The following is a 26,204-nucleotide window of genomic DNA, read 5'->3' as shown; positions in this document are numbered from 1 at the left end:
GAGGGGGGGATATGATTGAAGTCTATAAAATTATGCATAGGGGTAGAAAATGTTGACAGAGAGAAATTTTCTCTCTTTCTCACTGGCATTAGATGAGGAAACCAGGGGGCATTCATTGAAAATGCTGAGGGGAAGAATTAGGACTAATAAAAGGAAACACTTCTTCACGCAACGTGTGATTGGTGTTTGGAATATGCTGCCACAAGGAGGTGGTGATAGGCCACTAACCTGGATAGCTTTAAAAGGGGCTTTGGACAGATTTATGGAGGAGAAGTCGATTTATGGCTACCAATCTTGATCCTCTTTGATCTGAGATTGCAAATGCCTTAACAGACCAGGTGATCGGGAGCAACAGCCGCAGAAGGCCATTGCGTTCACATCCTACATGTGAGCTCCCAAAGGCACCTGGTGGGCCACTGCGAGTAGCAGAGAGCTGGACTAGATGGACTTTGGTCTGATCCAGCTGGCTTGTTCTTATGTTCTTATGTTCTTATGTTCCCGCTTTCCAAAACCTGCTGGACGGGTAAATTCTTTGGCACCTATCATGACAGAAGGCCTCTGCAGTGTCCCTTCCCTTCCCTTCCCTTCCCTTCAGCCTTGTGGATGTTGCAGGACTTACTGGGAATTGTGAAAACAGACAGCTCAGGGGTACTGTAGGCTGCTGAAACTCGATCTCGTGCTCGTAAGCATCATTACTCATCTGTGAAGTTCAGCCTTTGCTGACTTAGAGAGAGAGAAATGCACGAGGCTCTCTCAATCCTCAAGTGTTTAAGAGGTGGCAGCTTGCCAGGCACCAGCTGCAGAAAGCCTTAAAAAGACCTGGGCCCCTTTTAGTAAGGTGTGGGTGGGAAACGGACTGTTTTTAATCACTCGTGAACAAAAAGGAAGGACCATCGAGCATAAGAGTTGCATTACCACATCAGACCAGGGTCTATCTAGCCCGGCAATCAGGCTCCATCTATCCACGGCCAGCCTGATGCCTCTGGAATCTCACAAGCAGGACTCGACTCGAAAGAAGGCTGTTCGCCTGTTTATTCCCAACATCTGGTGCTCAAGGGTATCTGCCGAATGCCTCTAAACATCTAGAGTCCATTAGTTATTATTACTAATAGCTGTTGATAGACCTATCCTCCATGAAATCATCTAATCCACTTTAAAGCCCACATAAAGCAAATTACAGCCATATAAGATAAGACTTTCCCACACGGTCTCTGAAAGTCCAATGCATGAGAGTGCAGGATTTAAGTACTGCGCAATATATCGCCAGACGAGCCTTAAGCGAAAAATAGCAATACTCAGTGTCTGCAAGCAACTGGAGTACAGTGGAAAAGAGGCTTCCTCTTGATTAATTTTTTTCTCCCCAGCTTCCCAAGTATCTGGCTAGATATACACTCCCATAAAAGATCAGGGGTGGGGGAGACAGAATCATGCTATACATTCCAGCTGCAATTTATATGGAATCACTCCAACTGGCTCTGCACATTAGTGTATATGGACAACACAGGGCTATAGAAACTTCAAGTCATTTTGGCTCCAGGAATTATAGAGAAATTACTTTCTCTCTACCCACACAGACCAAAAGAAGGGGTGGCTAATCTAAAATTTGGGCCATCTATGATAATCTTTATCAGTTGTAAGAAACAGCAGCAAATAAAGGTCAGTGAATAAGGTCAGAAAGGGACCCAGGCCAGGTCTGATCCTAATGTTTTCCCCCAACAGGAATACATAAAGCAAAGACTGTCACCTGAGTTTGTCTGCTATAAGTATCACCCTTCTCTCCAGCAGCAGGGAAGAGAAGACTCTGCTTAAATGCCGAATGCTGAGTGAGGAAAACAAGGAGTCAAAGTCAACGTGCTCAAGCCTCGAGTCAAGTGGTCGACGCAATTCTATCACCTGAAATAAAAGATAAAATGATTCATCTTTACTGAATCAGTGGACAGTGTGGTGGGAATGGTGGTGTAAAGGCTTTACTCTAGTACTGATGTGCTTCCGGCACCTTCTCCTCCGCTAAGGCAAAAAAATTGTCTGTATTTCATGCAACTTTGCACAAACTTTGCACAGAGCTCAGCCGTGCCCTCCCACTTCCCCTCAACCTCATCTTGATCTTACTTCTGTCCCTGAGCCAGGCAGGAAGTTCTTGACGGTGATTGTTCGGCCCAGAGCAGGAAAAGGAGCCTCCATAACGCTCCTCATGAGAGGCTGCACCAACGCAGGAGAAATCCCCCGCCTTTTCTCCACTTCATCTAAGATCTGAAAAGCAGAGGAAAAACAATGTGGAGATGAGTTTATGACAGAGAATATTTGACAGAAGAGGTCCAGGTTTTCATACTCGGGTTTCTCCCTTCTCTTTTGGGTCCCACCTTCCTTTTCATCTTCCCTGGTTTCCAATGGCAGAAATTCCACAAGAGAGAAAGGGGGTGGGGTTAATAATAACAAGCTTCCCATGCTTGCTATTGGAAGTGTTGTAAGACTATTTTGAAGTACCTAAAGAGTTCTCCAGTTATTATGTTTCACATGGTGGTGGTACAAAGTCATCCAGTTTCAGCCAATCCTGGTGACCCTGTAGAGTGGGGTGTCCAACTCTGGCCCTCCAGATGCTGACTGGGGCTGATGGAAATTGTAGTTCATGAACATCTGGAGGGCTGGATATGGACACCCTTGTAGGGTTTCCAAGACAAGAGGCGTTCAGATGTGATTTGCTGCCTCTGCATAGCAATTCTGGACTTCTTTGGTGGTCTCCTATCCAATACTAACCTGCCGACTCTGCTTAGTGTCCAAGCTCTGATGAGATCAGGCCAGCCTGGGCCATCCGTACCTCCTAATAATTGTAACAATGTCCTTAACATCAAACAGTAACTATCACTTTAAAGCAAAGAGGTTTTTCATTTTGACATCTACACACAGGGCCATACGTCCATTTGATTGTTCATAATGACCACTCAGTATGTCAAACAAAGAGGTGTCCAGAGAAGTGCCCTTGAATTATCTGGGGAAGGTCTGCACCTAGAGAAAATTCCCTGCTCCCCCTCCACTTTCCTCAAATACTAGCTGCCCAGCACCAGGGAAAATGTAGCCCGGTGCAAAATCTGAGTTTTCTGCTGCCCACCCCCACCCCGAATGGGCAGCTGCCCTTTCCCACCATGATCAAATAACTGTTTTTGCACCAGGTCTTAAAGTCAGTGTATGGACCCGGGGGGGGGGGGGAAGGAGGAGGGGTGTGGGGATGATTTTCCTCCCCCCCACATTGCTAAATGGCTGCAGTCCAGGGAAATTTGACCCCCTGGGTGGTACGCATCTGCCCAGCACAGCCTCCCCTCCTCTCCATGGTCCACATAGTTAATCCCACTTGCCTTCACCTTAGAAAAGAGATTGAAGCATCCAAGCCGGCTCACGATGCAGTAAACTTCAGGGAGACGCTTCCCTTTCCCACTGGGCTTTCAAAAGGGACAAACATAAGACAGGCCCACACGAACACATATTAATTAACCAGAAACGACAGAAAGACTGCATTCAATACAAGGTGCCGTCTTCTTTATCTCAATAAAAACATAAACTAGCTTCTAGTCCTCCTTGCAGATGCTTGGACACATGACTATAGTATGCTTGCAAGCAGATTCCAATTCTCTCAAAATCTTAATAAGAGGCCCACTGACACAATGTTAAGTGTTCAAAATGTGCAACTTCAGGAGGAAAATGGCTGCAGAGACATGGTTACAAACCTGGAATGGCACCTTTACGTTTTGTAATAACATCTGTCAAACCATGATTTAAGTGTGAGATAAATCTAGGCAGTGACGCTGCAGAAATACCCCTCCCCCTTTAACATAATATTTGTAGAGCCATTTCACAAGCAGCCCAGGTGAGCCACTGAGAGCCAGTCTGGAACAGCTATTGCAGAATCAGATTAGAATAGGGAAGCCCAAATTCAGGTAGTTTCTTGGAGAAAGGGTAAAAATGTATCGATGGAAAGATCTGAATGGAATATAATATGCCCAGAGCGAATGATTCAACAACAAAAGAAGTCTTTGACATGAATGGGTTGAAACAGGTGCTGGTTTTGTTCCTCTTTCTCAGGATCTCCAAATAAATCATTTACATGAGTGGAAAGAAACCGTGACGTTTTCCACTGAGAAAAACATGTTTTATTTGCTTAAATAGGGCTATCATATGGTAGTATCCTGAATGAGTTGCAGACATGTTTACAGATTTTCCACTGGATAAGTGACTTTGACTAACAATGCTAATGAATACATACATAGATATGTATGGGGTGTGTGTATGTGTGTGTGCACGCATGTATATATGACTCAAAATAGTTACTTGGTAACTTTTGGAGTAATCCTGTCCTTCGAGAGTTTGCAGAAAACAGAATCAGGCTATAAGAGAACGCAAAACAAGGAACGTTGGTGTTATATGAGTTCTATTGCTTGAGATTTGTTCATTTTACTCTCTCTACATCAGGGGAACTGATGACAAAAAAGGGCCTCCCCATTTTCTGACACTTGTGCTTCTTTTAGGAGAAAACCGTCAATAGTTACCAGCAGCCTTCTGCAGTATCCAAATCTTCTGCTGCCATCTTCACTAGTCAGGACAAAAGAGTAAGTTTCGCTGAAACAAAGAATTGAACAGGAGATAAATACAAGGGGGGGGGGGGACTCAACACACACCCGCAGCAAGGCTTTGATCTTCTCAGAGCCAAGCCGGATGTGATTTTCCCACGCGTACATTTAGGGCAAAACGAGAGGCTTGCTTTTTTAAAGAGTTGGTTCTGGGTTTCCTGGACCCAGCACAGGTTCTTCACAGGATCACAGCAGCTGCAGGGAATGGCTGTTAAAAATACAGCAGAGCCAGTTTGGGCTCAGAATGCTGCTGTTGCAGGAGGAAGGACTCCTGTCTCCACCCCAGCTGTTCTCTGTGCTATAACAATGCTGGGGGAGGGACAGTTATTTCCCTGTTTTTGCTGTTCTATGTAAAGGAGGAGGAAGGAGGGGTTTGGATTTATACCGCACCTTTCTCTCCTGTAAAGAGACTCAAGGTGGCTCCTTTCCCTTCCTCTCCCCACAACAGACACTTTGTGAGGTCGGTGGGACTGAGAGAATTCCAAAGAACTGTGACTAGCCCAAGGTCACCCAGCAGGAATGTAGGAGTGGGGAAACACATCAGGTTCACCAGATAAGCCTCCACCACTCAGGTGGAGGAGTGGGGAATCAAACCTGGTTCTCCAGATTAGAATCTGCCTGCTCTTAAGCACTACACCATGCTGGTTCTGTGTGCACATGAAACAGAAAAACAGTGCAGTTCTGTTTCAGCATGGAAAATGGGCGGGCCGGCAGGCAGAGGGGGGAGAGGAGTCCTTCCTCAGGGCCAGTGGTTCTCAACCTGTGGATCAGGACCCCTTTGGGGGTCGAACAACCCTTTCACGGGGTCGCCTAAGATTCTCTGCATCAGTGTTCTCCATCAGTAAAATGGATAAATGTTAGGGTTGGGGGTCACCACAACATGAGGAAGTGTATTAAAGGGTGGTGGCATTAGGAAGGTTGCAGATCCCTGCTCTAGGCATTCCAAACCTAAATGTTGTCTACTATATTTTAAATATTCATTCCTTGCAGCTGTGGGGTTGGGGGAGAAGGTGACTTCATCGAATCCAAATTCCAGGGGACCCGGACCTAACTTTTAAAAAAGAAAGCACCAACTTTGGCTCTTGATGCATTCATTCCCTTGATGCATTCATTCCCATCATGCACAACTAGCTAGATCCTTTTATGTGTATTATCCTTCCCAGACAGCAGCTTCCCTCCAAGAGGAGTGCAGAGCAAGCGACAGTTCAGTGAGGAAGGACAGCTGACGCCCTGCCTGGGCAAAAGGGCAACGTATAAATTTTCTAACTAAATTAATTAATCAAGCATCTTCTGCCAGGGGGCAGGGCCATCACAAACAAGAGCAAATGAAAGGTAAGGTGTGTGTGTGTCAGAGAAGGGGTGCTATCATTTGCCTGGGCTTGGAAGATAATGTGCAAAGATAGGGCAGGAAGGCTGGTTTCAGACTAACAAACCACACATGTACAGTGTCCAGAAGAAAACACATTTCACTTGGTTTGGCCCACTCACATCCACACCTGAAGAATTCTGGGGCTGTTCTGCTTTAGTCAGAAGGAAGTGGTATGGTGTGGGGAGGGTGGGGGAGAAATGGGATAATTAGGTATGCACAACTCTTCTTTGTGTCATGATCTGGGCCTGCCACAAAGAGAATGGGAGGACAAGGAGGACAAAATTCTGGGAATCTATGTCATCCAGTAAGTCTTATGGTTTGTTGTCATTTGTTAGGACTGTATCTGGATGGAACGAAGAGGAATGCAATCTACGTTTGGGAGCCTGTGCTAGCTCACAGTGAAGCTGCCCCCCCCCCATAACTTGTAACTGCCACTCAGGGGGCCAAAAAGAGGGCAGAAATCAGCCTCCTTTGTTCCTGGATCCACCTCCACTGAGAATTCCTTCCCTCCAGAAGCATTTGCATTACAACATCTGTTATTTGCATTGCTTGATTTTATGTATTATTCCTGTGAGTCCAACTGAAAGCCAAACTGTGAAGTAGAGTTACCAACCTTCAAGTGAGCCCTGGAGTTCTCCCAGAAGGACAGTTGGCCTCCAGGTCACAGAGATCAGCTCTCCTGCACAAAATGGCAGCCTTCTTGACATCCCAGCCCCACTGGACTCCTTCTCTTCCCCACACACTGCCTTTCCCGAGCCCTGCCCCCTAAATCTCCAAGAATGCCCTAAGATGGAATCGACAGCCCTACTGCAAAGTAGGGTACAAAACAGTATTAATAAACATAAAATTTTGAATGCCCCCATAGTGAAACAAAGAGAGAAGGAGCCAGGCCAGCTGTGCTTTCCAATTAGCTTCCCAAAGGCTAAACTAAGGCTTGAGAGAAAGAATGCTAAATGAAATGTACTTTGGTTTGCTCAAGCAAGAAAACAGTTCTGATTAATATCCTTGCCCTTCTGGGAAGACACCTCTTCATCAGTGAGTTTATGTGAGAATGTGGCCCCTTCCACACATGCAGAATAATGCACTTTCAATTCGTTTTCACAATTGTTTGCAAGTGGATTTTGCTATTCTGCACAGCTGCAAAATGGATTGAAAGTGTATTGTCGAAGGCTTTCACGGCCGGATTCAACTGGTTCTGGTGGGTTTTCCGGGCTGTGTGGCCGTGGTCTGGTGGATCTTGTTCCTAACGTTTCGCCTGCATCTGTGGGTGGCATCTTCAGAGGTGTATCACAGACGGAATACTGTGATACACCTCTGAAGATGCCAGCCACAAATGCAGATCCACCAGACCATGGCCACACAGCCCAAAAAACCCACCAGAACCAGTTGGATTGAAAGTGGATTGAAAGTGCATTATTCTGCATGTGCAGAAGGGGCCTACCTTATTCGTCTCTTGTTTTCCGCTGAGGAGCACCGCAAGGGGAAAAGGAAGGCACTGCTGTGAACTTGCCTGGTAAATTGGCAGACAGGAGTCCAGTCTTTTGCATCAGGGAAGCAGAACTGAGGAATGGCTTTCAACTGGTCCTCAGCCTCCCTCATGAATTTGAAGGAACGTTCAAGCTGGAGCAAAAGGAAAAAGGGGAATGTTTTTGATTAGCAGGTGGGGGTGAAACGGCGTCAAGTATTTTTTTCTCCGTGATAAAACGAAGAGATGATGACAGAGACTGAGCTTCTGCCTGGAAGAGATTAACAAGAGCTGCTTTGTCTGGCTCACCTGACCTTCACATTTTCTATTCTGAACCATATTCCCTCCCCCCTGTCAGATTCCATCCAAACTTAAGCATTCTTTCGTCTAGTTGATTTCAGCTTGTATCAAGATCTTTGGAACTAAACCTGATACTAGTTAGTGCCCCATCAGAGGCAGCATTCACATTTTCAGAGGAATTTTAGCATTTAACTGGTTGCCTGGTTGCTCAAAAATATTGCTACGTGCGGAAGTAAAAGTAACTTGATTGATTACTGATATAGTCTCTCCTGGAGAAGCTGGATCAGAAGCTAGGAGTGACCACTTTGGCCAATTTCTTACTGGTACACCAGCCTACTTGCACCCCTGAAACAAGATGACTCCCATCCCATTGAAAAAACTACGACGTGTCTGTACAGTGTCCAACTCAAAAGGGTAGAAGCCTATGATAATATTCAAACTCATGCCCACCTTTAACGGAAACTGCTGTGTGACTTCAGGGACATACGGAGCGCAAGCCTGCTTCTTGTGCAACGACACCACCACAAAGTATTCAAAGAGCTGCCTCTCTTGATACTCAATCAGATCCCGCTCCAAGGTTTGGTACCTGGGGGCTTGTTTCAAGCGAGACTTCACATGAACCAAGCGCTGGCTGTGAGCTGTGCAAAGACAGGGCAGGAAGACAGGACTTCACATGAACCAAGCTTTGTATACCATTCCTTCAATGCATTGCAGTGCCTTTTTATAACAATATGTGCATCACAGTCTGAATATTTTGCTATTATATCATGCCATGACCAGGACAGAACATCTGCAGTTCATTGGAACTGTGTCAGGGTTGTGATGGTTAGTACATAATTACTCTCTGGGTACAATCGCTGCTTGTATCTTTTCCTGCTGCTTCTGCTAAGTTGAGACCTAGCTCCTGCCTGGAAATTGGCAACTCAGGGCTCCTCTGTTGGCCAAAGGGCCTTGGGACTTTCAACTGCAATTCTCCTTCCTGCCGCTAGGTAATGAGGCACATCCTATAATCTAAACCAGTGGTGGCGAACCTTTGGCACTCCAGATGTTATGGGCTACAATTCCCACCAGCCCCTGCCAGCATGGCCAATTGGCCATTCTGGCAGGGGCTGATGGGAATTGTAGTCCATGATATCTGGAGTGCCAAAGGTTCGCCACCACTGATCTAAACTGTGCCGAAGTTGCTGGGAACGTCACAAGATGGAATGGTGGGAGGGGGGCTGGGCTGCTATCATATCTGGTAATTTTTCCTGGTTGCGGGGGCGATGAGACTGGCCCTTCTGGTGCCTGATCCCCCTGAGCCAGGGCACCTAGCCCAGGACCTGGAGGCACTGGCGGTGCAGTGGCTCCCCCCCCCCCCAAACAGCAGTGGCTTGCATCTCCCTCCATAACTCCTCATGGCTCTGTCAGAGCAAGGCCGCCTTTTCCAAGCCAACATACAATGGATCTTGCCGTTCAGTCTCCACCAGCTCCCCACACCTGAGGTCCTCTCACTCCATTTTGGGTATGGCTCCCAGCCAGGATGCTTGGTGGGATGGTGTGTGGGTTAGCAGCTCCCAGGGGAATGGTCGTAGAGGGGTAGCCGTCATCAGGGTCTTTGATGCGGCGGTGGTGGAGGCAGCCGCTCCCAGCCCTCACTCATCAGAGCCACAGTTTGAAGTCTGGCCATCCCCTCCCAAGGCATCGTCATCTATCATTTAGAGAATGTCTCAGCAAGAGGAGCAAAGTCAGAATGGGCTTAATGTTAGGTCGGCTGACTTTGATCATTAAAACAGACTCTGGTATTGGAAACAGAAGTCTTTATTAAGAGCCAGCAAGCAGGTACCTGACTGGCTAAAGCCAGTTCTGAGAAACACGGGAAAAATTACCACGGATATAATAGCAGCCCAGCCTCCCTCCCACCGTACCATCTTGTGACACTCCCAGCAACTTCTGCATAGTTTAGAAGAGTATAGGATGTGCCTCGTTATCTCGTTACCTAGCGATAGGAAGGAGGATCGCAGTTGAAAGTCCCAAGGCCCTTTCGCCTCCAGATGGCCGGAGTCCCTCCCCTTACTAGAGGAGCCCTGAGCTGCCAACTTCCAGGCAGGAGCCAGGTCTCAGCAGAAGCAGCGGGAAAAGGCCCAAGCAGATATTGTACCCAGAGAGTAATTATGTAGTAACCATCGCAACCCTGACAAACTGCAATCTTTAATGATAAAGGACTAAAATAAAGGGTGATATTAGCAGATTAAAGGCATTTATAGAAATATGTTTTTGTGCCCCATCTGGGTGGATGTGCTTAGCTGCATCCCTAATTTTAAAAACACCACACTAAAAATGCTGAAGTTTTCAAAATTTATGAACAGTCAGGGCTACAATTTCCAACCAAATGTGGCTTCCCCACTTTATACTACTATCTTATTTCTATACTCAAAGGCAATGTCTGGACCACATTTTTTTTACTCCAGGAGATAAGGCAAAACAGCACACTGGAATTGGGTGGAAGGAAGGGAAGACTCCAGTGGCACCATAAAGAGTAACAACAAAAGTTTGTCGAAGGCTTTCACGGCCGGAATCACTTGGGTGCTGTGTGGTTTCCGGGCTGTATGGCCGTGTTCTAGCAGCATTCTCTCCTGACGTTTCGCCTGCATCTGTGGCTGGCATCAGATCCTCTGAAGATGCCAGCCACAGATGCAGGCGAAACGTCGAATGCTGCTAGAACACGGCCATACAGCCCGGAAACCACACAGCACCCAAACAAAAGTTTATTTCCACACACGTTTTTGTTAGTCAGAGATGACTTTTGTATATCTGTCAGAAAGCCAAATGTATTATTTCTTCTCCATAACACTGGAATGTCTTGGCAGTCACAGAATAGACCTGGATATCTCGGAGGTGGCAGCCAAGGAAAATAATTCAGTGAAAACCCGCTTGTTCAGCCCCCATAGCTTTCAAGGCTTTGGGTAAGAGTCAAATTCCATACTTTTTGTGTCCTTTACATATGGCTTCTCCCTCACCTTTCAGTTTCTCTTCAGTGTCGCTATCTGATTCGCTGTTTTCATCTGTGACTAGAAGGAAAGAGAGAAACAAATGAGATTATTAATTTTTTGGCCACAGTCATCTCCTGGATAGCAATAAAAACGCTTTGGGACCTGTTCTAACATTAGTAGGCAGTAGGGCACATCTGACTTTCCACCCCTGTAGTTGGGCGTGGATGAAAATGGAACACTTCAGGAACATATGAACCCAGTGTATGAATGATTCCTGAATCTAGGTCCTGAATCCCCACCACAAAAAGGGACTTGGTGATGGGACCAAATATCCAAATTGGATCCATTAAAAAGGAATACGAAATAATGAGCAAGATCTGTGTTGCATTGTATGCATTTACCAATCCTTAGGTATCCCCATTCAACAACAAATAGCAGATGGTCGAGGCACACTGGGGCTGTTCCTTTCTTGAATGGTTAATTTTGTAGAAAAACAGGGCATGATGGGTCACGAAAGCTGCTTCATTAGCCTTTATGTCCACACAGTAGTTAATGTAACTCAACTGAAGAGAGAAAAGTCACACTGCATCTGTTTGCGGCTTCACTATTGAGTTTTAAAAATTTATGTTTGGTATTTGAAAATTCATTTCTCCAATTAGCTTCGATATTGTGTGGGTGAAATGAGGAGACTCAAAGAGGCTTATGAACTCCTTTCCCTTCCTCTCCCCACAACAGGCACCTTACAAGGTAGATGGGGCTGAGGGAGCTCAGAGAGAACTGTATCTAGTCCAGGGGTAGGGAACCTGCGGCTCTCCAGATGTTCAGAAACTACAATTCCCATCAGCCCCTACCAGCATGGCCAATTGAACATCTGGAGAGCCGCAGGTTCCCTACCCCTGATCTAGCCCAAGGTCACCCAAGGTCACCCAGAAGGAATGTAGGAGTGGGGAAAAAAATCCGGTTCACCAGATTAGAGTGCACCGCTCAAGTGGAGGAGGGGGGAATCAAACATGGTTCTCCAGATTAGAGTCCACCTGCTCTTAACCACTACACCAAACCACTTGGTGGGCACTGGTAAAGGTGTTGGTGGCGACCACCATGGTGACAACTGCAAGGGGAGAAAGGTCAATACCCTAAACAAGCAAAGGATTGTTTTCTATACAAACAAATCTAATCCCAAATTGTTTTGTCCATGTAATGGTTACAATACAACCCACTGCAATCCTTTCATTTGTGCCTCACCTGAAGAAAGAAACCTGCCATTCTCTCCTAGAGGAGAACTGTACCATAATTTTACTTAACTTTACTGACCCGAGCCTCTCTGCGGTGCAAAATCCATGTCTACAGACAGCAGAAATAATTAACGCACAAGGCCGACAGGAATACCTGGAACCACTTGCTTTTGTTTCTGTGACTACAGCCCAAGTATGTTGCCTGCTGTAACAGCTATCATTTAAGGGGAGTCAGAAATTAAGGATAGAATTTTTAAAAAGCAGACAGGACATTTTAATGGATGTGAATCCTGGAGAAAAAAAGCTACATCTAGTTGTATATTTCCCCTTCCTGATGCTCCGTGACCACAGGAAGAAAGAAAGAATGGCTGGATGCAGCTCATAATTCCTAAATATGGAGCAGCAAGGATGCCCCTCAACACCTCTGCTGCTATGCCATGGATCTGTTGCATGCAGATAGATGACCAATTGTTCTAGCTTCAGCCTGCAGCTTTCTTCAGAGTGCTTAAAGTGTTTTTTCACAGATCTAATAATGGAATCAGGACAGAGGATAAGAGTTAAGCAAGTCAAGCTGGACACTGCAGTTCTCCCAGTATCTTTAAGTAGCTAGAATTCAGACACAAGTGAAGCCAGGAAGAGGGTTCTGTTGCAGTTTTGCTGGTTGGAAATCAGCCCATCTCCCTCCGCATTCCTGTCAGTCTCAGAAAATGATGATAATGAGTGAAGTGTGTGTGTGCGTGTGTGCGTGTGTGTGAAAGATGCCAAGAGATCTATGACCATCTCAGTACAACTTGCCTTCAACTTTCATGTTATAACAGCAGAAGGGGTAAACTTGACACAAGACTTCCATGTGTAATTCTGCCCTTAGAAACTCTCTTTCAACACTAGACAGCTCTGAGGAAGGGTGGGAATTAGAGTTACATAGAGTACACTATCCAGATGATAAAAACCACCAAGTGCAGTTTAAGCTCCAAGGGAATCTCTGCATCCAGCATGAATACAGCAAAGCATCTTTACCTCTTCCTGAGCTGTTCTCAGTAGACTGCGACAGCCTCTTGACTCGTTTCTTCCCTCTTCGCGCTTCATAAATGGCATTGATTTTTAAAACCAGCTGCTTAACGTAAAAAGTCGGGGTAAGGTGGGTTAGTGTTTTCTCTTCTCCCCATGTCAGGAAAACAAAAAAATTAGTTTGTCTTAATTCATACATTTCTCCTCCCTCTTTTCCTCCCATTTAATGCTCAGCTTCCCTCCTTCTCTGTAAACATACAAATAAATGCAATGACTTCCCTCAATTCTGCTGTAGCTCAACTTAAAAAAACAACCCTGCAATGCAAATCAATAAAAATTTGCAAGCATTGAATTGGTAAATATTTGAAATATTTCATACATTACTATTGGTTTGGAGTTATTTTTGTTCTGATTTATTTTTTAATCCTACAGGCCAAAGACTATTTCATACATTACCGGCATTTTGACATACATACAAGCCAGTCAGTTCTAATTGTCAGGGACCCTTTATTTCCATGTACCTATCCTCAGATGTGAAGGGGGTGAGCCTTCTCAGTGGTGGCACCCAAACTCCAGAGTCCTTAAACATTCTTCTCTAGTGCCACTGTTATAGACTGAAGGGGAACTCTCCCCTTCAGTCCATAACAGCGGCACTAGAGAAGAATGTATTATTTAAATAAATAAATTTAAATAAATTATTTAAATAAATAAATGTATGTATTATTTAAATAAAGTATTATTTAAAGTGCACCATTATTTAAAGTACACTTTGTCCGGTTTCACTTCTTATTCTGTCATTTTTTTTTAATCCTGTCACTTCCTACTTCTTATTTATTGAACAGTTTTAATGTTTTTATGGTTAGCCATTTTGAGGACTTTATATGCAAAGCTTCTGAATAAGTCATACTCACTTAGTGGCTTAGAAGCCACAAGTGGCTCTTCTCACCCCTGTTCCCCAAAGTGGCACCTGCTCCCAGTGGCAGAGCTACCAGGGGGTGGGGGTGTGCGTTTCTTCAGCTTGCACTGTTTCAATAAGGTAAGTGTGGGGGTGTGGAGGCATGAGGGGCAGGGCACCGTGGAGGCGGGGGAACACAGTGTGTGCACCGGATGCAGTATGGCCCAACTAAACCTCTGCCCGCTCCATGCTTCAGGAATGCAGGCAAGACTGTTGCCTAGTGGGGTTTATAGTTAGTTCCTATCCTGAATCTGCTGCTGCTGGAGGAACAAGTATGTTGTAAGCCTCCTTGAATTGCATCCTTGTGCATGAAATGGGCCTCTCCAAGAGCTGTGGGAGTGAATCCTCCTGGACTAAATAAAGGCATAACTTCTGACACAACTCTGAGGGAGAATGGCCGGAACTCTGAAAGACTGGAGAACCTATAAAATATTCCCTAACTTAAAAAAAAAACCAATAAAAAGAGAACAGAAATAAGGGATATCTAAAACTGACGCTGTAAATCTCTCTTCTTAGCTAAGGGAAGCCCACATCATATAGGCCAATTCACAGAATGAGACCCCCTTACATGTAAGAAATCACCACCACGTGGCAAAAGCTTCATGTACCCTAGACTGCAAGCAGTGATAGCCGGCAGAGTCACAAGCTATCCTTCCTTCGCTTTTCCCAGCTGCTACAGAACAGTGGGGAAAGCCACAGTGACAACGACAGACAGTCTGGGTCACACTAACAATTCCTCATGTGACTGGAGCCAACGTGCACAGGCAGGGAAGAGTTGCATTTGCTTCGAAGGCATTTCAGATTACCCTACGTCAGTGATGGCAAACCTTTTCAAGACCGAGGGCCCAAATTGCTACCCAAAACCCACTTGTTTAGCGCAAGGTGCCAACACGGCAATTGAACCTGAATACTGAGGTTTCAGTTTAGACAAAAAACAGTTGGCTCCGAGGCGTGCGTTACTTGGGAGTAAGCTACGTGGTAGTCGGTGGCTCTGCTTTGAAGCAACCGTGCAACTCTTCCAACGGGTGAATCACAACCCTAGGAGGGTTTACTCAGAAGCAAGCCGCATTGCCAGCAATTGAGCTTACTCCCAGGTAAAGGATCGCGCTTTCGTTCTTCGCATGAAAATCAGTGGGGTTTAACAGTGCTTAACAGGGTTACCTACACTGCTTTCCTAAAACTAGGTCTTAGGTTTAATGCTAATAATCAAGCCCAGCGGCCCAGGCCAGCCTAGATGTGGGGGGGGGGGGGCACTTTGTTTGCGTGTGCCCATAGAGAGGGCTTTGAGTGCCACCTCTGGCACCGGTGCCACAGGTTCACCACCACTGCCCTACGTACACACATACTCGCAGGTGTTGCTCTGCAATCCCGATGATTAAAAACACACTTTAAAAAAATCCCACAAACGTTGGGATTCACTGGATGCTGAAGCGGCTGGCACGTTTTACAGTGGACCTGCCTTCTTTGCCTTGTGCAACATCAGGCAGGCAAACAGCTTGCCACACGTCTTGGATATGCCAGCTTCTCAGTGATAGGGCTACAAAGAGGTGACAAATGACTTTTACAACTGACTATATTCTCTCTTTCATAATATTGTGCGTCCCCCACCCCACCTCTAAATGAGAGCTACCTTAGTAATCTTCCGCCTTCTCTTGCCGTTTTGAGGATCACCCAAGGAGAAGAAGGTATCGTCAGGACTGCTAGGAGTGGAAGGGGGACTGATTTTAGAAGGTGAGCCTGTTCCGTCACGATTCAGTTTCCGGACATCCAACAACTTGAAGCTACGCCGTTCTGAGTTCTGGCGAAAGAAGATGGGTTTCGAGAGCAGCTGGAAAGACAGGAGAGGATGAGGGAAGCATCAGTGTGTAACCCTGTACTCTGGGGGGAAACCGCATAACCTCAGGCAATGCAGCGCAAAAGCACAGAACACCAGTTGACAAGTTTTTTTGGCAGATTATTGCTGGCCAAGTGAAGCAGCAGCTGAAGTCTAATTTTCTGGCACGACAATGGGAGAGACCCCCGACTGACTTTTGGCAGGAGAACAGAACTCTCCGTGGTTTGCCAAGAAAGCCCCCCTCCATTGCAAAAATAACCCCACTCGCCCAATCCCGGTTGGGGTATGTTATACAAACAAACCAAAGCAACAAAACTAACCAACTAAGCAACCACAAACCATTGGACTGGAGGACACCGCAGCTTCTGTACCAGATCACATCCAAGAAGTATCCAGCCCAGTAGACTACAGCCCAACAGTAGCTACTAGCTGCTTCACACACACACACATGCACACACACAAGTTTATGCAATGTTGGAGTTGTCCATATGTCCCAACCCTATAATTTAGTGATTGGCTCTGTTCAGCAGCAACACAGCGGCCTGGTGATTCTTCATGGCCTTCTGTGGTGCTGAGGTTAGTCCTTGGGGTTTAGACGTGGGTGATCTAAGTTCATATCCTGGCTCAGCCATGTAGCCTGCTGAGTTGACCTTCTGAGGCTGAAAGGGGAGGTCTGAGCATAAGGGAAATAAGTATGGGAAGGCACGCTGTATTCTAGAAACTGCTGTAGAAATTCACCCTTCAAGCTCAAAATCTTCAACCCGAGTGGCAGGCCAGCATTGTCCTTCTGTGGCACGGAAGGCCTGTTTCTTGCCAACCGTCAAACTGGCAATGCATAATGACACAGAAGGATAAGAGGTACAGCTAACTGACTTTTTTTTTAAAAAAAAAAATTAAAAATGCAAATGACAAACTGAATATTTTTTCAGCTCTCTGAACCTCTCTGCAATGTAAGTGCTGATTGGAAGGGGCTATATTGAGGCCACTGAACCACACAGCCGTTCCAACCTACGCAGCATCACTTTTTCCCTCCTGCCCTTGGATCTTGGTCCTCCATAAATAAGCAAGGCTTCACCCTACCATTACAGTAATGCCTGTTTCCACACGCTCACAACAGAAACGGGGCTGCTAATTCCTCCTGGTTTCGTCCTGCCTGCTGTGCTCCCAGTCCTCAATAGCCCAGGGATCCTACCTCTCAGCATGCACAATCTATATAAGCCTTTCGACCAGGGAGAACATGAGACTTTTGCTCTGTGTCCAGTGTTCTGCACAATGTAATGCCTAAGAAAATAATACAACAATGCTGCATTATTGATGCAATGCAGGGTGCACACCTAGCAACCTGCACTTGTTTCCTTAGTGGCTCGGGCTCTGCCCAGCCATGGTGCTCAACTACGTGTGAGGTCCAGTTCCCACGGCAGGCCACACCACCTCCCTTCTATGCGCTCACAGGAGGGGGCTGCCAAGGGAAGAAATACAAGGCAAGATTCCCCAGTAGTTCAGTTGGGATCAGGAACATGCAGTTGGTAGAGAGGGGAGCCATCTCCACTCCCTGCTTCAGCGAGCGGCAGACTCTGGCTGCCAGCTACCACCTACAACAAACAGCTGGCATCTCCACAGGAAGCGCAGAGGCCTGGCATCCTTCCTCCTCAGCCCCTACGAAGTGTCCAGGGAACACATTAGCTACAAACCAGTTCCTGCCAGCTCTCCTTAAATTACAGCAACTCAACAGTGTGCATGCAAGAAAATTTTTTATCCAGTCTTCCAACATACATTCACAAGTACCTCACTTATATCCCCTTCAAGTATTGGAAAAAGGACAGCTGTAGAACTTTTGGTGAACTGAGTAGCTTCAGGGCAATTGCATCTTCCTTACCAGAAAATCTGTACTCAAGTGTCTGTTCTCTCTTTGATTATTCACTTCATCGTTCCATTGAAACCCCTTCACCAATGATTTCAACAACTTTAATGAATGTAGCTGTGAATTTCAAACAGGGATCATTTACACACTGGGCTTCTCCACGCAGCAAACCTGTCTTCTCACTGGGGCAAATTTTCAATCACGCAACATATTCACGACATTATCAGGGGGCGATTTTCATTTACACAATGGTCCCCACACCACTGTGCTTTCGATGGGTGAAAGCACAAATCTTCCTGATTTGGGCAAACCACAACCTTTTCATTTAAATCTCCAGGAATTCAAACCTGCACAGGTGCGCCCTGCCTCCTTCAGGGTTGTTTTATTCCTCTTTCCCCACTTTTCCTCCCTGCATGCTTCCCTTCCTCTGCCCACTCTGCACCTGTGGTGCTGCTGGCTCCCTGACCCACCTCCCAGCATTCCCTATTTGTTGCTCACAATTGTTAGTGGTTGTCTGTTGTGGGCTCCTCCCCCTCACTTGCCGCTAGTGGTTTTCAGCTCTCGCGGTTACTCCGGGTAGATGCTTTCAAGCGCCGCAATTGGCAGTTTCTTTTGCAGTTTCTCCCCAGGCCCAAATGGTGAGAGTTGGGCTGCCATTCTTCTTTGCACCTACAACAGTCCCTTGCCTATGTTTTGTGTCAAACGCACAATCACAGCTTCACAAATCTGCACGCCCCAATTCCTGGAGTGTGTCTTATTTTGTTCTGTTTTGAGGTGTTACTGGCTTATCATCAGGGGGCAGGGAAGCACCAAAAATATTTGCTGACTTTTTAAAAAATGTTGGCCACACATGAATGTAGGGCTGCACAGTTGTGTTAGTTTAACTTCATACAATTTTTTTAAAGCCCCATGATGTCAATCTACTCCTGGAAGTTGGCAGAAATGCAGGGAATCCAAAGCTGAATCTTCTGCAGACAGTAATTGTCACTCCACCGCAGATTCGGGGGGAAAGGGTGTGGGAGAAGCGCAGAAGGGAGAAATGAGTAACTGATTTGAGACACCCTGGCGGGGAAAGGTTCCAGAACATAGGATGCAAAATTCAGGGGGAGTCATAAGTGTATACATGTCCAGGAACTTGCATCACTGGAGAGGCAGAGTAAATGGCAAATAAATAAATTCTTTAAAAAAACTTCAGAAGGTAAAGCTACAATGAAAGCAAGGGGAAAGTTAGAAGAGTGTTTCGGAAACAAATTCACGAGTTTAACTCAATGCAAAATGCATAGGGGACAAATGAAAAGGAGGCAGCCTATAGACCTGGTTCCAGTGGAAAAAAAAAGTCTTCACAAGCCCAAAGATTCCCAAATGGCTACTGGGTTAATACTAAGTAGTTCATAGCCAAAGCAACCAAAACAAGAGATCTATGGCACTGCTCCTTACCACTGTAAACTGTTCTAAGGCCTTGTTTGTGTTCTTAAGTGATTTATCTCACAGCTGCTAGTAGAAAGAGGATGAAAACACATCATTCCTGGCTCATCTGAGAACTCATCAGGATTCTGCAGGCTCAGATAGTTTCCCTTGAAGTCATCAAGTTCAGCAAAGGAAATTAACTCCATTGTGGAATTAATCCAGAACGGGAAACCACATCAGAGGGTGAATCAGCAATTTCTTTCCCTGTCCAACATCATTTTTCTCACCACCGACATCTCAAAGATGCCAACCCAAACATATAACTTTGGGGCAACGGATGTTCAAGTCACTCTGGTTAAATCAGGATACCTTTGTGGGTGTGCCAGGAACAGACGATGAAGGAGATGCTGGAAAGTTCAGGACACATTTCTTCCCCAGGCATCGACTATTTGTCTCAATATCTTCATAGGGGTTCTCCTTTGCTGGCGGATCTGGAAAGGGAAGCCAAAAAGACCCTTGATAAACAATGCACAAAATCATAACTCTTTTGATAAGTGTAGCATTTAGGAATTGCCTTTCTAGATCAGACAAGGACGCATCTTCTCCCAGTCCCTCCTGGTAGTTGCAAGTTTTGCAGTAGTGCGGAATGATGCAAGCAGACAGCCCTATAGCTTTCCTTAATCTCTAAGCCAGGAAAATCTTCCCTTGTTCAATTCTGTGCTCGGCACAGAAGCAGAGTCACCTTTAAAAAGGGGTGGGGGTGCGTGACACCCTACTTGATCACGGTGGCCACTGCAAAGTCGTGGCTGGGTTGCATATGGGGGGGTGGGTAAAGCAGCAAAATGGAGAGAAATAGAAGGGGGGCAAAGTTAAAGATGTAGACTGAAGACTCTGCTAAAAATTGGGTCACACTGACTTCCAGGTTTGGAAAGCATGAAGTAGGAGTATCTTAGCATATCACAAGGTGGCTTACAAACTCCTTTCCCTTCCTCTCCCCACCACTGACACCTTGTGAGGTAGATGGGGCTGAGAGAGTTCAGGGAGAACTGTGTGTAGCCCAAGATCACCCAGCAGGCTTCATCCAGTCCACCAGATAAGAGTCCGCCACTCATGTGGAGCAGTGGGGAATCAAACCTGGTTCCCCAGATTAGAATCCACTGCTCTTAACCACTACACCGCACTGGTTTAAAAACACCAAATACAAAGCTGACTTGCGGCCTATAGTTTCAATTCAAGGCAAATGTTTCCCATTCACTTAAAACCTATTAACCATTTGGACTACGGAAACAGCTGCTCTATGTGGAACTCCCTCTGAAGATGTCTCAGGTGCTTCAGGAGCAGCAATGGCATAGGAGGTTAAGAGCTCGTGTATCTAATCTGGAGGAACCGGGTTTGATTCCCAGCTCTGCCGCCTGAGCTGTGGAGGCTTATCTGGGGAATTCAGATTAACCTGTGTACTCCCACACATGCCAGCTGGGTGACCTTGAGTTAGTCACAGCTTTTCAGAGCTCTCTCAGCCCCACCCACCTCACAGGGTGTTTGTTGTGAGGGGGGAAGGGCAAGGAGATTGTAAGCCCCTTTGAGTCTCCTACAGAAGAGAAAGGGGGGATATAAATCCAAACTCCTCCTCCTCCTCTTCCTCCTCCTCCTCCTCTCCTTCTCCTTCTTCACCAGCTACAAATTGCAGCATCAAGGATCCTGCCTTGGGTCACAACACGTAACTCCAGTGCTGAATCAGCTGCACTGGTTACCTATTCACTTCTGGGCCCAAGTTTAAAGTCCTTCATGGCCTAGGGCCCTCATATTTATCCAACTACACCTTCCAATATACTCCCATGCACCAGTTATGCTCTTCACATAGGGCCTTCTCTTTATGGTGCCCTCTCTTTGGATTGTGCATATGATAACAGTTAGGTCACAGCTATCACTGTGGTAGGCCCAGTCCTCTAGAGTAGTATAGAATGGGAGCCTTCACTTCCCTGCATTTAGAAAGGCACATAAAACAATTTTACTTCAGAGAGGTTTGGGAAGGAGATTTTGTTTTGGCAGTGTTTTTCTTAATTGTGCTAATGTACATAACATAAAACCATGAAGGCTGTACAGCCATAGCATATATTTAATTCTATTTCTACGTCGCCCTTCCCTTTCAGGCTCAGGGCAGCTTTCATCTGTCATGATGTATAAGTGTGAAAGTTGGAGAACAAAGGAAGCTGACAGGAAAAAAGTAGATTCCTTTGAAATGAAGTGTTCGAAGAGGCCTATTATACACAGAATGCTTACTACAGGCTTGTTGCTGCACAATGGGTCTCTAGGTTATCTTGAAGGATATTGATCCATAGGACCACCATGAGTCATATGCAACTTGACAGCACTTAACACACACACAATGGACTCTAATGTTGTCTCTGTGTCCATGCAACTTATTGGTGCATCGTTAATCCACCTTGAGTCTAAGCAGAGAAGGCAGAGTATAAACATTTTAATTGCAAACAAAAACGTTCTCCCTCAGAGTTGGTAGATCAATATCTGGCTAACCATTTCTGGATCAGCTTCTAAGGGTGTGGTTGAGTAAACTGTTAATGTTTGCCTTGTATTAAAATTACAGCACATGTACATGCTGTTGTGTTTTGATCTTCAATGATTCACCTGCATTTTAAATAATTGGTTGAAGGAGCCTGCCAGTCTTCTGATCCTGCCATATATTCTCTGTTCTAGCCGCTGACAAAGAAGTTATGAATGCCAAAGGGAAGAATGGGGTGAGAAACCCACAATCAGTTACTAAGAGCTATTTCCAACAAACTATACACCAATCTCTGGCTGCTCCCGAACGGGATTAAAACAAACCTATCAGTCAAGGAGATCAAATAGCCTCTTGACCAGTTTTGCAGATCAGAGCACTTAGCTCACAGTCAGCAACCATCTGACACCATCTCCCAAATTCCTACCTAGTATATCTTCATAGACGTTTTCCTCAGATAAAGTGCGGGTTAGAGCCAGCTTAGTTTGAGCGTACCAATCCACCCGTCCGTTCTCAGAGGACGACTGCAACAGGTCTTCAAACTCATAAGACTTCCTGTGGCATTTGGGGGAGGAGCAGAGGGAAGGGGGAAGAATAACTTGAAGGAGGACAACATGCAACTTTTAAGGGGTCCACATAAAAGTGAACGGCCTGCACATCGATCATCAAATGCTTCACATGTTCGTTCACATGTTTATTCCATTCAATATCAACCACACATGATCTCCCCACCCCGCCAACTCCACCAAGAATATAAAGTGATCTTTGGCCAACCTGACACAGTTCATATATTTTTAACTCTCATTATGTACAGAAAGTACTAGCTAATCTTGCACAGGGAGGTGCTTGGGATGTCTCACAGTAAACGTATTCCGCATGTTGACATCCCATCTTTGGTCCTTGGCCTCTCCTGCTAAAGCATCTCAGAAATTAGGCTGGGGAGGGGGAAATACCTCTGCTGCAGACCTTGAAAAGCTGCCACTGGTCAGACCAGACAAAACTGGATTAGACAGACCCGTGCTCAGGCTACATAAAAGCAGCTTTATATGGTTAAGATTCAGAATTTAGATCCCCTTCATAAAGCAACAACTTTGTCTCTCTTCCTGAAATAAATACTTCTCAGTTCAGAAAATAATCTGTGTGCCTAACCCTACCTTTTATTTCACAAAGACAAACCCATTCCAAATTCTCCAAAACCAAGCTAGCAATTCCACAATATGAAAGGTTCGTGGTTTTTAACAATCACTATCAGGAGTCTTCCTCCCTCCCTCTTTAGTAGTCAAAGGCAACTCAAGCCAAGGTTCAAATTACATAATTACATGAAGTTGCCTTATACAAAATCAGATAATTGGTCTAGCCAGCTTAGTATCATCTACTTTGATTGGTTGCAGTTCTCAAGAGAAAGGCCTTCTCAGCATTTGCTGCCTGAGGTCTTTTTAAGTGCAGATAACAAGGCCTGAACTTATGGCCTTCTGCGTGCAAAGCAAATGCTGTGTCATTGTACCAAGCCAACCTTCCATTTGCCATTTCACATAGTTTAACAATGCACCATTGTAAAGTTACTGCTGTTTTGTTAACATTTCTTTGTATGCACTGTGGTATAAAGAAGCCAGATATGAACTGGTACAACCAAGTCATTCTGTAAGTGCATAGTCTGAGTTGGAACCAAATCCAAATTCTCTGGCTACACTTGAACACCAAACCAAAATACTAGTAGTATGATGAGGCATATCCACCAACAGACCAATTTGGCAATGATTCCTCTATAAGGATAGTGGGAAACTCCATAACCATGCAGTGGCAAAACTAGCAATACCTGTGGTCAGCGTTGGTCTTATGTTTTCCATTCCTCAGTCTTCTGCTGACAGCTGAAGGGGGAGGAGAAGAAGGGAGAGGAGGGGGAGGAATAGAAGGCAGAGGCGGCAAATTTCTCTTATTCCGAACCAGAGGGACCCATCCCTCTTCACCCTCGTGCTTGAAAGTCCGCTGGGGCTTGGGGAGAGGGTTGATAAAAGGTTTCTTCTCTGGCAATCCGGGCTCTGTATACACGTTTTCCTCACTGCCCGGTTTGCATTTCACACGAGGCATTTTCACCTCTTCCAGAGTCCCAAAGATTGGCTCGCTGGCTTCAGAGTCCAAGCTGATGAGACGCTTCCCTAGTTCCAGTCTGCCAGGAGTTTCCTGGCCCTCGCAGGGGCTCTGCCCCTCACTGCCTTTCTCTTGCAGGCAATGTGGAGAGTAATAAGTACCTGGTAACTGGGGTTGTAGCTCTGCACACCCTCCTTGCAAGGCCCGTTCCAGCTTCTTGACCTGACTCAGTACAGACAAATTCTCCTTCTGGATATCTTTCAACTCATTGCCTTTCCCAGCATTGGAATTTGGCTCCCCTGCCCTTAATTTCATGTCTATTTGTTTCTCCATAGGCTGCACAGCACTTTGGGGAGTTCCTGCCCTTTTCTTGTTCTCTTTGCTTGCCACCTGCCACTTCATAGCCCTCTTTGAGTCCACTTGTCTGGTTACCATACTGTCCTTGGTTATCTTTTCCACCACACCCAGAAGTGTACTTATCTCTTCTTTCACTCCTGGTTCTTCTTCCTTCCAGGTAGATACAGGAGAGGGACTCTCCTTTTTTCCTTCCCATTCTGAAATCTTGTCTTTGATACTCACAGGCTTATGATTCAAATCAGCTTTCCCCACAGCTCGCAAATTCTGAGCACCTCCTATTTGTTTCCTGATAATCCTGCTGTTTTCCCGTAGGTTGAGATCCACAGATGGATTACCAATGATCATCTTGGAACTGAGCATGTTCTGCTGAAAACAATCTAGCCTCGGATCCAGCATCAAGTTCTCCAACGCTTTCAGGGTGCTCTTGACAATAAAAGATGGCTCCGCTTTGTGAGTCAATTGTGGTGTAATGACGACTTGGTTCTCTGAGCACTTTTCTCTTGAAGGCTCGCAGTGAAATGCCGTCTTTGTAATATTTAAACTTACAAACTTGATCCTATGCAAAGAAGGCCAAAGACAAAAATTAGAAGAACTACACAATGTTATTCTCTATGTCATTTTGGTCATAGGTATATTATAAAATTATGCCCAGTAATTAAAGGAGACATTGAAGCCAAAAAGGAATTATTACAGAATTTTACAATAAGTTTTCTGTCACTTCCACCACCATCTCTTCATCTTAACTTTTTTTCTGGGAAGAGGATTAGGCGTTTGTCTTCAAAATAGAATCAGTTTCCAGCTACAACTCATTTATTTAAGGCAGGGGTAGGGAACCTTTAACACCCAAAGAGCCATTTGGACCCGTTTTCCACGGGAAAAGAAAACACTTGGAGCCGCAAATAATTTTTGACATTTAAAATAAAGATAACACTATATATATAGGGATTTTTTTAACCTTTTACTCCGCTCATTCTGAGAAGCGCATAGATGCACCCACCCTGCTGCCTGCAGGGAGGGCAAGGATGAAGCCGGTGGCTCAGCCTTGCTGGCCGCCGGGAAAGCGCCCGCCCCACTCCAATGGGGCGGGCGAGAGGGGAAGCCTGCGGTGCGGCCCAGCCAACCGTGGGCAGTTGGTACGCCCACCCTGCTGCCTGCAGGGCGGGCAAGGATGGGGCAGCGGCTCAGCTCGTGGAGCCACAGTGCAAGGGCAGAAGAGCCGCATGCGGCTCTCGAGCCTCAGGTTCCCTACCCCTGATTTAAGGGATGCAAAATAGAACTGAGCCTGCAGTAGAGTTGCCAGTTTCTGAAGGGACAATCATTGTTTCTATATGACAATCATTAAGTGCTGTACCTTATGATTCTTGACAAATGTATTTTTCTTTTATGTACACTGAGAGCATATGCACCGGAGACAAATTCCTTGTGTGTCCAATCACACTTGGCCAATAAAGATTCTATTCTATTCTATTCTATTCCAAACTAGGAGCAGTGGTGGGAGAAAAATAATTTTTAAAACTTTATTGTGGGGTCGATGGTATGAAGTGGCAGAGCTACAAGGTGACAGGGGGTGCGCCATGCACCGGGTGCATGCCTGGGGACAGAAAATCACCCCAGGCCCCTCCCCCTTGTCCCCCTGTGGCACCCCCTTGCAGTGCCCCCCCCACTATCCCTTCCCACACTTACCTTAGTTCCTTTCCTTTTCCTAGAACTTTTTCAGGCTGAAAAAAGGCCTGTTCACAGTACAGGCTAAAAATGGCCAGAGGAACTACAGTTTCCTGGAGACCTTGGGGCTCACAAGGTATCCTAGGAAGTATAGTTCCCATCAGGCCATTTTTAAGCCTGAACTGTGAATAGGCCTTTTTTTCTGCCTGAAAAAGTTCTAGGAAAAGGAAAGGAACTAAGGTAAGTGTGGGAAGGGGGTGCCGTGGGGGGGCGGGGCGGAAAATATAGACTGCGCACCGGGTGCAGTTTGGCCCAGCTACGCCTCTGACGGTATGACACTACTTCTGGGAAGACCCAGAAAGTGACATTGACCTCAATCACTGAAAACTACAGTTTTATCATAGTTTCTGACCTTCCCTAGAGAGGGACAACATGGTTCCCCATTTTTTCCAGGAAGGGACATCAAGCTGCCATCAATTACTGTACCCACCTCCTTGGAGACTTCTTAAAGGCTAACAAATTTCCATTCAAGTGTAATAACTTTACATGGACCAGCA

At 45.8% G+C, this 26,204-nt stretch overlaps 1 protein-coding gene across 2 annotated transcripts in view; it reads right to left on the bottom strand.

Annotated features, from left to right (window-relative positions):
* DENND2A (DENN domain containing 2A) overlaps positions 1–26,204 on the bottom strand; it is a 91,707-nt gene that overhangs the window by 19,931 nt on the left and 45,572 nt on the right. The window contains exons 3-14 of one of the 2 annotated variants that reach the window (XM_048500671.1): positions 23,357–24,541; positions 21,968–22,095; positions 19,392–19,513; positions 15,551–15,748; positions 12,975–13,071; positions 10,753–10,803; positions 8,204–8,391; positions 7,499–7,608; positions 4,539–4,608; positions 3,357–3,434; positions 2,110–2,250; positions 1,745–1,893 (exon numbers count right to left, since the gene is read on the bottom strand). In XM_048500671.1, coding sequence (XP_048356628.1) covers positions 1,745–1,893; positions 2,110–2,250; positions 3,357–3,434; positions 4,539–4,608; positions 7,499–7,608; positions 8,204–8,391; positions 10,753–10,803; positions 12,975–13,071; positions 15,551–15,748; positions 19,392–19,513; positions 21,968–22,095; positions 23,357–24,541 — 2,517 coding nt within the window. The remainder of the gene's footprint in view (positions 1–1,744; positions 1,894–2,109; positions 2,251–3,356; positions 3,435–4,538; positions 4,609–7,498; positions 7,609–8,203; positions 8,392–10,752; positions 10,804–12,974; positions 13,072–15,550; positions 15,749–19,391; positions 19,514–21,967; positions 22,096–23,356; positions 24,542–26,204) is intronic. The other variant, XM_048500672.1, reaches the window with a different exon arrangement.

This window comes from Sphaerodactylus townsendi, linkage group LG06 (genome assembly GCF_021028975.2).
Source record: "Sphaerodactylus townsendi isolate TG3544 linkage group LG06, MPM_Stown_v2.3, whole genome shotgun sequence".
NCBI classification, from domain to species: Eukaryota; Metazoa; Chordata; class Lepidosauria; order Squamata; family Sphaerodactylidae; genus Sphaerodactylus; species Sphaerodactylus townsendi.
This window is presented reverse-complemented; position numbering and strand designations above follow the sequence as displayed.